Source organism: Zeus faber (genome assembly GCF_960531495.2).
Source record: "Zeus faber genome assembly, chromosome: 11".
In the NCBI taxonomy this organism is placed as follows: Eukaryota; Metazoa; Chordata; class Actinopteri; order Zeiformes; family Zeidae; genus Zeus; species Zeus faber.
Window position 1 is genome coordinate 5,866,655 of NC_137205.1, and position 12,633 is coordinate 5,879,287.

General features: G+C 46.6%; 1 protein-coding gene across 1 annotated transcript in view; it reads right to left on the reverse strand.

Annotated features, from left to right (window-relative positions):
- The window catches only part of cacna1ha (calcium channel, voltage-dependent, T type, alpha 1H subunit a), a gene marked incomplete at its 3' end in the record, with an annotated part of 154,631 nt that overhangs the window by 17,850 nt on the left and 124,148 nt on the right, over nucleotides 1-12,633 (reverse strand). Inside the window, exons 26-31 of the mRNA XM_080010181.1 lie at nucleotides 12,253-12,466; nucleotides 8,335-8,486; nucleotides 6,534-6,643; nucleotides 6,226-6,359; nucleotides 5,566-5,636; nucleotides 4,732-4,810 (exon numbers count right to left, since the gene is read on the reverse strand). Of these exons, the coding sequence (XP_079866307.1) occupies nucleotides 4,732-4,810; nucleotides 5,566-5,636; nucleotides 6,226-6,359; nucleotides 6,534-6,643; nucleotides 8,335-8,486; nucleotides 12,253-12,466 (760 nt within the window). The remainder of the gene's footprint in view (nucleotides 1-4,731; nucleotides 4,811-5,565; nucleotides 5,637-6,225; nucleotides 6,360-6,533; nucleotides 6,644-8,334; nucleotides 8,487-12,252; nucleotides 12,467-12,633) is intronic.

Consider the following 12,633-nt stretch of genomic DNA (forward strand, 5'->3'; position numbering starts at 1 on the left):
TGGCTCAATGCGGCTGTGGATCAGCCTCTCCAGAATCTTGTATGGGACACAGAGCAGGGATATGGGCCTGTAGGACTTCGGGTCTTCGGCGGGTTTGTTCGGCTTTGGCAAGGTTATGACGGAAGCACGGCGCCAGATCTTTGGGAGCTTGGACCTCCGGAAGCATGATGAGAAGAATGTGCGTAGCCATTGAGATGTTCTTTCACTTTGGTGCATGACAAACTCTGGGTGGATATTGTCTCGACCTGGTGATTTGCCCAGCTTCAGTTTTTTGATTGCTGCCTTTAGCTCGGCTGCTGTGAAGTCTCCTGAGAGATTAGCATCAGCACTGGCTGCTCTGGAGAGGGATGATACCTCACACGATGTCAGTCGTGCAAAGTTTTTATCTGCATCAAGGAAGCGACTATTTTTCAGGAGCTAGGAAGCAATAGCATCTGCAGTCACTGGACACCTACGAGGTGTTGTTTTTCTCCCTGAGAGCAAGTTGATGGTCTGCCACGCCTTCCGGCTGGAGTGGGTGAAGTCGATGGATTCCGCTACTTCCGTCCACCTAGCCCTTCGGGTGTCATCCAGCTTCTGCAGTAGGGTTGTTGCTGTTGCGTCCATTTCTTCCCTAGAGCTCAGCCTGCTGGTGTTGGCGCAGCAGGCAGCTGCACTCCTCATCCCAGCCCGGGATATAGTTTTTATTGTAGTCACGTGGGATGTTGTGCTTTGCTGCCCTTAGGAGGACTTCACAGTAGGCACTGTATGCAGCATCCACATCTTCTGCTTCTGGGTCCATGAGACCAGCAGTTGTTCTTTCTGTTTCCACCGTAAACGACTGCAGGTTCGCCTTCCTGAAGTTCCATCTCCTGACCGGTTTGCCATCTACCGGCTGTACTAGGGATGGTACTTTGATGATGGATGGCCGGTGGTTTGAGCGAGAGAACCTGTCCAAGACACGTATCTCCGGTTTCAGGTCGTCACTGCGGCATATGACGAAGGCCAGATCTGGGTTGGTGTAAGAGTTCCAACGTGCAGAGCAGAAGCTTGGGGGCTCCTTTGGGTCGTACAGCAGTAGTGCCTCAACGTTAGAGGCCCACTCACTCAGTGCTTCTCCATCCTGTGATGTGTGTTGGTAACCCCAATCCGTATGTTGGCAGTTGAAGTCACCTGCATAGATGGCAGGAGCAGTCACGGATGGAAGTGATGATGCAGTCAGCGCTGTTGGTGGGGGCTTATATACGTTCACGACAGATGTTTCTTGGATTTTAGTGACCAGCCACTCGATGTTGCAGCCAGGTGGAGATTGGCTGGTGGCTGCCCAGCTCAAACCATCTCGGACGAAGGTTGTCATTCCATGCTTCTTGCTGTGGATGGATCCAGCGAGGGAGAACCCAGGAAGCTTGAGGTTTTCATCTGACACCCAGTGTGACTCTTGCAGGAGGACCGCTGCCACTTTGTTGGAATCGGCGAGATGCCTGATGACTTCGAGTTTGGCGATGGTAAGGCCCTCGACATTGAGTTGGAGCACCGACAGACCTTGGTTTTCGACGGTGAGGGTGTCCGCCCGTCCTAAAGAGGATGTTCTCCGCCTTGGTTTTGGCCTTGGCTTGTACCTTGGTCTGCCAGCTCGATGATTCTTTGGCGACATTAATTTCGTGAGTTGGTCTTGCACCATTTCTCACTACTCACAGGAGAGGCCTCGTGAAGGCTGTCGTCTTCTCTCTCTATGTCAATGACAAATACATTGGGTGATCTGATCACGCCCACCTGATAGCACAGCTGCACATACGGACTACCGTTGCAACTTTCAGTTACCACAATAGTGACATTGCTGATTTTGACACTGTGCGTTTATTATTGCTCATTATTCACTATGGAAAAATAATAGAACATGAAACTTACCCTGAGTTCCAATACAATAAAATACAACATGGATGGGTCACTGAGTTCCAATAAAATGGGACTGTCACCAAGTTTCAATCTCTAATCTATTCGCCGGGCATTTGGGCAGATGTGCGTAAATGGTCCACTGCGTGTCCTGAGTGCCAGTTAGTCAACCCTCTGGCTCCAAAAGCACAGTTGAGGCCCCATTCAAAAGATGGATTATGCAACCCGATACCTCGAGGCGGTGCCATTGCGCAGTATTACGGCCAAAAGTGTGGTGCAGGCACTTTTTCAAGTTCTCCCAGGTCGGGATTCCAAAGGAAATCCTGACCGACCAGGGCACTACTTTTTATGTCACGTACACTTCGGGAACTTTACGAATTACTGGGCATACGCTAAATTCGGACCAGCATTTACCATCCCTAGACCGACGGTCTGGTGGAGTGCTTTGATAAAACGTTGAAAAACGTGATTTGAAAATTCGTTCACGACGTTAGCCGTAATTGGGACAAGTGGCTGGACCCCCTGTTGTTTGTGGTGTTGGAAGGTTCCCCAGGCCTCCACGGGATTTTCTCCCTTTGAACTCCTCTTTGGCAGAAGACCCTGGGGGGTGCTAGACCTAAATTAAGAAAACTGGGAGGAAGGTCCTAGCACCAGTAAGAATGAAATACAGTATGTTATGGACCTGAGAGCAAAGTTACACGCGCTGATTCGACCGTTATCACGGGAGAATTTTCTCTGGGCTCAGGAACGTCAGTGCCTCTAATACGACAGGAGGGGCTCGGCTCAGACAATTCGGACATGAGAAACACGGTGTTAGTATTGCTCCCTATGTCCAGCTCTATATTGCTCGTGAAGTGGCAAGGACCTTTTGTGGTCACACGGTGGGTTGGCGAGATTGATTATGGGGTTGAACGGTCTGACAGGCAGGGGGCGACACAGATTTATCACCTGAACCTCTTAAAAGAATAGAGGGAGTGGGCGTCTGTGGTCTCTTATTACGCCGGTCATTGAGGGGCATGAGTTGGGGCCGGAGGTTCAAAAAGCGGCCGATCATACTGCTTAGTGACCCTGTTAAGTGACCATTTCTCTCCATCCCAGAGAGCGGACGTGGCCGCACTTCAGCGTCGCTTCTCTGCTGTTTTTTCCTCCCTGCCAGGCCTCAAGTCCCTCATACACCATCATGTGGAGATGACTCCGCAGATGAAGGTACGCTCTCAGCCGTGTCGCCTGCCCGAACATAAACGCAAGATCATGCAGGCAAAACCAGAAGCCATGCTGGACATGGTAGAGAGGGGTCCATGAGTGACTGGTCTAATCCCATCGTGCTGGTGGGTAAGCCCAATGGGTCGGTCCAGTTCTGCGTAGACTACCGAAGGGTGAACACAGTGTCAAAGTTCCGCACCTACCCAATGCCCCGGGTCGATGAACTTCTCGACTGGTTAGGTACGGCTTGTTTTTTCACGACACTGGATTTAACCAAGGGCTACTGGCAAATTCCCTTGTCTCAGGAGTCCAAGGAAGGATTGGCGTTCCCCACTCAATTCCGGTTGTACCACTTTCGCACACTTCTGTTCAGGTTGTTCAGTGCCCCAGCCACCTTTCAGAGACTCCTAGACCGTGTCCTGCGTCCACATGTAGCATTAGCCATGGCCTACCTAATCATTCACAGCGACACCTGGGAGTGGCACACGCGGCACGTGGGTCCCTGAGGCAGGTGGGGCTCACGGCCCAAATTGTGCCAAAAATTGTGGGACGGAGGGTGGTACAGTATCTGGGGTACCACTTCGGTGAAGGCCTAGACCGACCCCAGCTTGATAAAACCACTGCGGTCGCAAACATGGGGACTGACTGGCTGACTTTCTCTCCCGCCCTGTTGGGAGGGGGAGTCGACTGTAGGCTGGAGGGCTACCCGGCCTAAGTCGGGCGGTGGGGGTATGTGGCGGGCCAAGGGGTGTGGTAAAGCCGCGGCTGTAGACGGCAGCATGGCTCACTTTTCTTCTGCTGCCAAGCTGCCAGCTGGCAGGGAGTTTTCTTAATGTTTGTCTGTCCTACAGAGGGGATCGGTGTACAGCGCTCGTCAGCCGACCAGGAGCCAGGTCGGAACTCCATACCTCCTGCGCCCAAAATCATTCTTTATTATTTTTGTTCAACTTTATAATAAAAAACTCTCGCCATGTTGACAAACCACGGCCAGAAAGACTCCATCCCTAAACCCCCACCTGTGGGCAGAGAATTCCACAAAAAAAAAGAAAAAAAACTCTTGTACGTGAAGAACAGAGTCATAATAGTGTTTCGCTGAGAGAAAAAACCCCACCTCCCATTTCATTTTGTGTCCCCACTCAGACAAGCCTCTGTATTTATCTTCCGCCCTCTCTCTCTCTCTCTCTCTCTCTCTCTCTCTCTCTCTCTCTCTCTCTCTCTCTCTCTCTCTCTCCCCTTCTCTCCCTGTCTTTCTCCAACCCAGGGAAAATTGTTTGGTGGAGAAGGCCTTTTGAGGAAACAATATGTAAATGTGGTGAGTGTGAATTGTAATATTCTTTGCCTGCCAGAAATAGACCTTCAATTGAAAAGCAGGGAAGGGGTGATAGAGAGAGTGAGAGAGAGAGGGAAAAGCAGTGGAGGGATAGAAAGAGAGAGAGAAAGGTTTCGCTAGAGATGGTACCCACGGGGGAGGACATTTGCCCAAAAAATTGGGTGTCGTGACTGCTTAGCAACAAGCATGCCCAAACACCTTTCCACTGAAGCTGGTCAACTGAGGTGGGATTTTCATATGTGTGTGTGTGTGTGTGTGTGTGTGTGTGTGTGTGTGTGTGTATGTGTGTGTTTGTCTGTGTGTTTTCGCCCCGTGTAAGAACTGACCTAGTTTGCCGAATAGCTCCACTCCCAACGCAGCATAGATGAAGAACAGAAGCATGAAGAGCAGGCCCAGGTTTCCCACCTGGATGGAAATGGACATGTTAGAGCCCTGTGCTTCTCATCGTACACACAAAATAAACAAAGAGCAATTCATTTTCCACATATTTGGAACATTTAAACATTATTTAACTGGGCGGGAAAAGTAAAATGTACAACAGGTAAGTCCTTTATGTACGTCAATGGCCCGAGTTACACTTTCACAGTTTCACAGTTTCACACATATTCCAAAAGGAATAATGGACAATAATGAAACAAATGATGACATCAAACTATAATAAAATATATTTAGAAACCTTTTGGAGTGCCTAAAATGTCTCAAGTGGCCTTATTTTTAGTAATCGGGGGTTAGTTTCATTGGCATGATTAAATAGATTTCTGACAGACATCTCTACTGATCATCATTCCTGGTGAATTGTAAAGCAAACATAGGCATACATAGTGAGCTAGAAATATAGGAGTGATGAGGTTCAATCCCCCCATTGGATAGAAGAGTAGAGCCAACAGGTGGATGCAGGGGAGGTAGAGACACTAAAGTAAGCAAAGCAGGTAGGGCGGTAGGGATTGGCTGCTTAAAAAGGCTGGCCCATATAAGGGCATGGAAGCGTGTGTCGCTGTCCAGTTGTCTGACAGAACTTCCTCCGCAAGCACCGCATCATTTCTAAAACCTCTTTTTGTAAGACACCCTGTGTGCAAAACAAGCACTCTGTTGCTAAATCAAACTAAATAGGCGAAAACACAAATCAAAACAGCCTGTTGGTCCCTTGAGAGTGTGTTTACCTGAGGCAGCGCCTGCATGACAGTATCCAGCAGTGCTCTCATCCCTGTGGCCATCTTCAGGAGTTTTAACACTGAAAAACAAACACAGGAGCAAATTTAGACGGCTATTTACCTGCACGCCTCAGGAGGCGTGCAGGTAAGATTGTGGCCGACCCCTCCCACCCTAGACACAAACTTTCATCAACAAGGCCTGAGACACCCCGCTGACACAGACTCTTACCCCGCCCCCGTAGACACTACACGTTTCATCAATGTCTCCACATCTCGACACAAACAGGAGCCTTTCTGTGTGGAGTTTGCATGTTCTCCCCGTGCTCACATGGGGTTTCCTCCACCTCACGTCAGTAAGGACCCCCACCAAAAACATGCACCCATCATTGTCTGACCAGCAATGGACATTTATCACCTGGTCCGCGCGTCTAGGTATGCTGCCCACTGCTCCTGGCTGTGCCCCCGGAGGAAGGACAACCCAGGATGGGTCAAAAGCAGAGAATCCATTTCACCAGCCACCATCAAAGCATGTGCATGTGTGTGTGTGTGTGCAAGCATGTGTTATAGTGTGGTGTGTTGTGTGATGAATAAAGACTGTTTCTGTTTCTGTTTCAAACTGAATGTCTCGCTTTATATACAGTATGTGTATGTTTGTGTGTGTGTGTGTACCGCGCGCTATCCTGAGGACCCTCATGATTCTGATGATGGTGGGGTTGATGGGGAGAGCGGCATTCATCTTCAGCTCCTCCAGGGTGATGCCCATGATGGACAACGCCACGATGGCCAGGTCAAGCTGGTTCCACCTAGGTAATACACGCACACACACAAATTTTGTTTACAAATTTTGGTTTGCTTAACACAAGACAGTGTGAACACCAACTGGACCTAATGAAAAATGCAACAAAGAGCAACTTGCCCTTGAATTAGACCAAATCTGGCAAACCATAGGTGTGAAAGCGCCCTAAGAAAGTCGTCACCTGTCTTTGAAGAAACGGTGAAGGCCAAAAGCCATGAGCTTCAGCAGGGCCTCGATAACAAAGATGCACGTGAAGACGTAGTTGCAATACTTCAGGACCTCCTCTAGGTACTGAAAGGCAGAAATACACATAAAACCCCTAAACGTGAATAAAGTTAATATGCGTGGCATACATTTCAGTGTTTCAGTGTAATTTTTTTTTGGGGAGCAGGTGTTTAATTGTTATTCATTTTTTCAGTATGAGCGAGTTCTGAAAAAAATAATTAGGCAAGCGCGTGTGTAAACAGTTTGTGTGTGTGCGAGAACATGTGAGTGGAGTGGAGCGTGGAAGCTCAGTGTTGTTAATTTGAGCTCGAGCGAGGGGCGCAATTAACATTCCGCTCGCTCGCTCACTCGCTCTCTCGCTCGCTCTCTCGCGCTGCCTTCCCGCTCCGTTGCCGCTCATCGGGCTTTTAAGTCTGGCAGGATGCAATTCACTCATATCACTCAATTTCATGTTTGACAAAAAAAAAAGAAAAAAGTAGATAAATAAACAAAACTGTCTGATAAAAATAATAAATACATTTTATATATATATATATATATATATATATATATATATATATATATATACAGTATATACACAATAAACACAATAACAAGTATATACACTTCATCAGAATGTTATTAGTCTCTAAATATTATTGAGTATACCTAAGTGAAAAAAAGTATACTAAAGTAGAATTTGTACATTTAGTATACTTTTTATGTATGCACAATTAATATACTAAACTTGTGTTGAATGGAAACTACTTCAGTTGAAATGAGTGTGTTCGTAACTGCACTTATACTTTCATTTACTTTTGGCCAGGAAAACAAGAAACAGCTGTAGTTCGGCTAATATTTGAAAAAACATTTTATAAGTGTACTTACACAACACTTACAGCATATTAATGATTAGTACGCTGAAGTTGTACTTTAAATGAGTACATGAAGTAAATAACAAGTACTGAAAAATACACTTGAAGTATACTCACAAAAACATATAAATGGGTAGATCGGTACTTTAAACACACTATCTGTATACAAAAAATAATAAAAATTCAGTAAAACATATTGTGGTGTGGGGATGGGGTGGTTTGAGCAGCCACACCTGTCTTGGGTCTAGATAATTGGGGGCCCAGGATCAGAGTGGCTGCATACCTGTTGCTCGTTGGTTGGTCTAACAGGCAACAGGTAAAACCCCCATTTGCCGAAAATGGCTGGCTGCTGGCTGCTGGCTGCTGGCTGCTGATTATCCTGCTAATTACGCTACTATTTAACAACTAAATTTCCTCTGACCGCTGATTGCTGCAATTGACCAATCAGAATGGGGTGTTCCCCAGAGCCATGTAAAAAGTAACAATGTCATGTTGAAATCCAATGACTGTCATTCATCAATCATGGAATTTGGTTTGTGTTTTGGTTGGGGGTGGCTTAAATAGACAAACAAACCTTTCCAGTGGCTCAGGACTGGATTTGGACATTTCTGTCTGCAGAGCGCATTGACACTCGCAAATACTCGAAAAAAGTTTTGCAGCGTTGGAGTCAAATCTCTTCAGCGTCAGTGAGCTGAAAATAAAAGCCAAGCTATAACTGTGTTATGCAATGTTCTTCTTGTTAAAGCCCTTTTGCATAGTTGCACATTTTTAGGACAGAGTTTTATGTTTGAGTGTTTTAGGTGTGTGTGTGTATGTGTGTGTGTGTGTGTGTGTGCGCGTGTGCGCGTGTGCGCGCGTGTGTGTGTGTGTGTTTGTGTGTCTTTGTGTGTGGGCGTGCGCTACCTGAGGCTGGTTGTAGTGCTCCATGCTCATGGTGACCACATTGATGCAGATGATGATGGTGATGAAGAGGTCCAGGTAATGGCTGGTGCACAGTGTGTGTATAGAGAGACGCAACGGGGAGTAGTCCGCATAATACGGCCGCTGCCTGGCCTCTGAAACACATACACACACACACACACACACACACACACACACACACACACACACACACACACACACACATAGAAAGCCAAGAGATAGGGGTACACACAGAAACACACAGACACAGGGAGAAACAAGCACATGTTGACAGACCATGATGAAAACATTACACAATACAGACAGACAGACAGAAAGTGTCAGTGTCCGTCTGTAGAACTTGCATAGACTTCTGGTTCGGCACGTTTTTCGAACCACACCGCAGAGAGGGTCACAGCCAGATGTCATGGGTATGTGTGTATGTGGTGAAGATCAGAGTTTGCTGTATGCGTGTTTTGCAGGAGGTGTATAAAAATGTAATTCAAGAGAATAACTTAGTTTTTTTGTCACTATAATTGATAGAAAAAAAAATTAAATGCAATTTTCGGTTCAACAGCAATACACTCTTAGATCGACTGTGTTTGTCTGCACGAAACAGAATTCTTAGACATGGCTAGAGTATGTTTTATGTGTGTGTGTGTGTGTGTGTGTGTGTGTGTGTGTGTGTGTGTGTGTGTGTGTGTGTGTGTGTGTGTGTGTGTGTGACCCTCTCCTGTGCAGTTCTACTCCCTATCGGCAGCATGCGGACGTGCCCTCGGTGTAAACATGACCGTCCATGGCTGGGTTCTGGTTCTGGTTCTGGCTTGTTTCACTTGAAATTTTAATTGAATCACTGTTCCCTAGATTTTGTTAGTTATAGAGTATATATATATATATATATATATATATATATATTTATGTATATATACATCGATCAGCCACAACATTAAAACCACTGACAGGTGAAGTGAATAACATTGCTCATCTGGTTCCAATGGCACTTGTCAAGGGGTGGGATATTTTAGGCAGCAAGTGAACAGTCAGTTCTTGAAGTTGATTTGTTGGAAGCAGGAAAATGGGCAAGTGTAAGGATCTGAGGGACCTTGACAAGGGCCAAATTGTGATGGCTAGACGACTGGGTCAGAGCATCTCCAAAATGGGAGGATCTTGTCGGGTGTGTTGTTGTTGGTCTTGTTGGTATGCAGTGGTTAGTACCTCCCAAAAGTGGTCCAAGGAAGGACAACCGGTGAACCGGAGACAGGGTCATGGGCGCCCATGGGCTCATTGATGTGCATAAGGAGCGAAGTTTGGCCTGTCTAGTCCAATCCCACAGAAGAGCTACTGCAGCACAAACTGATGATAGAAAGGTGTCAGAACACACAGTGCAATGCTCAGCTTGTTGCGTATGGGAGAGCCCATGCTGACCCCTGTCAAACGTTGAAAGCCCCTACAATGGGCACGTAAGCATCAGAACTGGACCAAGGAGCAATGGAAGGAGGTGGCCTGGTCTAATGAATCACGTTTTCTTCTACATCATGTGGATGGCCAGGGCTGGGATCTGATCAAGCATCTGTGGGATGTGTTGGAACAACAAGCCCGATCCATGGGGGCCGCACCTCTCAACTTCCAGCACTTAAAGGATCTGCTGCTAACGTCTTGGTGCCAGATACCACAGGACACCTTCAGAGGTCTTGTGGAGTCCATGCCTCCACGGGTCAGAGCTGTTTTGGCGGCACGAGGTGGTGCTGCACAATATTAGTGGATATTAGCGGTGGTTGTGGCTGATCTGTATATATATACAGTATATATATAGTTTTCTTTTTATTGTTGTGATTCTAGTATTATTTTTATCCTCATTATATTATGAGGGGTCCAGCCCACAGGGCTGTATTTGCTGTATTTAAAAAATAAAATTCTCCTTGGCATTCTTCGGTCTAAAAGTGTTTGGCCCACGACAATTGTTGAACCCACGGACATGGTTGAGGTCTCGTTAGAACCGGGACGTTTCAGACATCTTGTGGTTCAAGTTGGATCCACATTCGATCTACATTTGGAGCGGGAATTAATGAAAAACCGATGAAAATTCACCTGAAGTAGCAGAATGTTCGCGCATCGCCGATACACCAAGGTTCTACAACTTCCGGTCAGGTGGTGGAGCGAAATGACTTTCTGGCGCACGGCGCTTTGTGACATCATCAGTTCAGTATATATGTGCAGGTTGTGGCTTGTGCGGGGGCATTCGCATCCCGCAAGATGTATGGTGTAGACTCCATCGGTCTGTAGTAGTTGCGGCAGGTGGTATCTGCGCTGGGTCGAGACAACCTGACACAACACCCAGCTTTTCCAATGATATTATCTCTGTTTCGCCCTTTTTTTAAATAAAGGCATTCTATTCGCATCTAACCTGGTGTCGTGTCCCTCCTCCAACGAAAATTGTAATCGTGGTGCGTTTCAGAGGACCTGGAAAACTGTAAACACAACTAATCTGGACCCCGTGTGTTGCTGCCTGCAGCTTTTTTTATTATTAGCATTTTTGTATTGCAGCAAAATTGTTCACTAGAGATGAACCTGATACAACTTCTTAACTATAATACTGAATCAGGGTCCTAAACTTAAAACTGAACCGAAATACTTAGTTTGAACGGTTAGCTTGAGTAATAATAATAATAATAATAATAATAATAATAATCATCATCATCATCATCATCATCATCATCATCATCATCATCATCATCATCATCATCATCATCATCAAACCTCCTTGTACCAAAAGAAACCCTGAAAATATAAGTTGTATTTAGGATATTCCCATAGTATATTTCAGCCCAGCATATTGGGATCTCTCTACAGCAGAAAAAAAACGTAGTATCTACACCAAGTTGATCTGTTTTGGATTACTTTTCAAATGTCATATTATGGGTAATAAAATATCTTATTAAGCCATTCATTTTTGTTTTTGTAGTCTACCAGGCCGAACTCATCCTGTTTTTGTTTTAACTACAACCCAGATACATGGCCTCAAGACTCCCGCTATGTTTCTGATTCTGCCAGTCAAAGCATGTTTACAGGTAATGTCCTCATGACCTTGTCAGTTTCCCCGAGTGACGTCCCAGGGTGTGGGGTGCACACATGCATTCTGGGATACCATGTGGTGGAGGTGGTGGTGGAGGAGTCTGAAGGCATTTCCATTCGACGGCTCGCATTTACTACATTTTCCCAGACTGTTCCCTTCTGGGATGCAGCGCGCCATGCAAAAAAGGGCATCACTAGTGATCACTTCAACGTTCTCCTGTGCACGTTATTACTACATTCCTGAAAGTTACTGTTCGGCATAGACCACAATGGAAGTGAAGAAAATTTGCACAATGTTTTGTCTACGAGGTTACGTTTGTATTTACAGTAAGGCTTGACTTGGCGAGCGAAGTTAAGTGAAGGTCGGACGATTAGAGCTGTCTCCAATCCAAGCGAGTCACTTGTTTGCTTAACTTGGGGGATATATCGTCTTACAATATATATCGTTACATCACACGGCCCTACTTTGGCGTGGGGGCGGGGGTGTGGGATAGTTTTTGGGAAGGGTCCCACCTCTATGATTTATCATGCGGTGTAATTGGAAGGACGAGATCTTGGGCGGACATGGGAGGGACGGAGGGAGGGAGGAAGGGGGCTGCAGTCATGCAGGTGCATGCGTCAGGCTGGCGTAGCCCACGCCGTGTGCAGTCGTGGTCCGGCCCAACTCGTTTGGCGTGAGCTAGCCAGCCTTTCTAATTCTCTTCCTCTTTTTATTTTTCTCTCTTTCTCACTCTCCCTAGCCCTATCAATGCTGTTATACTCTCTCTCTCTCTTTCTCTCTCTCTTTTGTTTCTCTGCGCTTTGTCAGGCTCTGAAAGCAGGCAGTGCTCAGAAAAATAGACTACCGACCAGCCCCTCCATTCTCCTTACTCCTGCGCTTTTTCTCCATCATCTTCAGCCTCTTCTCCTCACGCAGGCGCGCCTCCTCCTCCTCCTGGTCCTGCCGGCACTTGTGGAAGTTCTCCACCACCACGCCAACGAACATGTTTAGCACGAAGAAGCTGACGATGAGCAGGAAGGAGATGAAGTAGAGGAGCATCCAGGGGTTGTGGTTCCTCAACGGCTGCGGCACAAGAGGAGAAGGGTGGAGAGGAGAGGAGAAGGCAAGATAGAGAAGATAAAAGGATAGGAGGAGGAGGGAGGGAGGAGAAGAGGCGGAAAGCGTAGGGTAGGAGGGGTGAGAGGAGGAGAGTAGGTGAGAGAAAGGGAAGAATTTTTAGAAAGTGGATG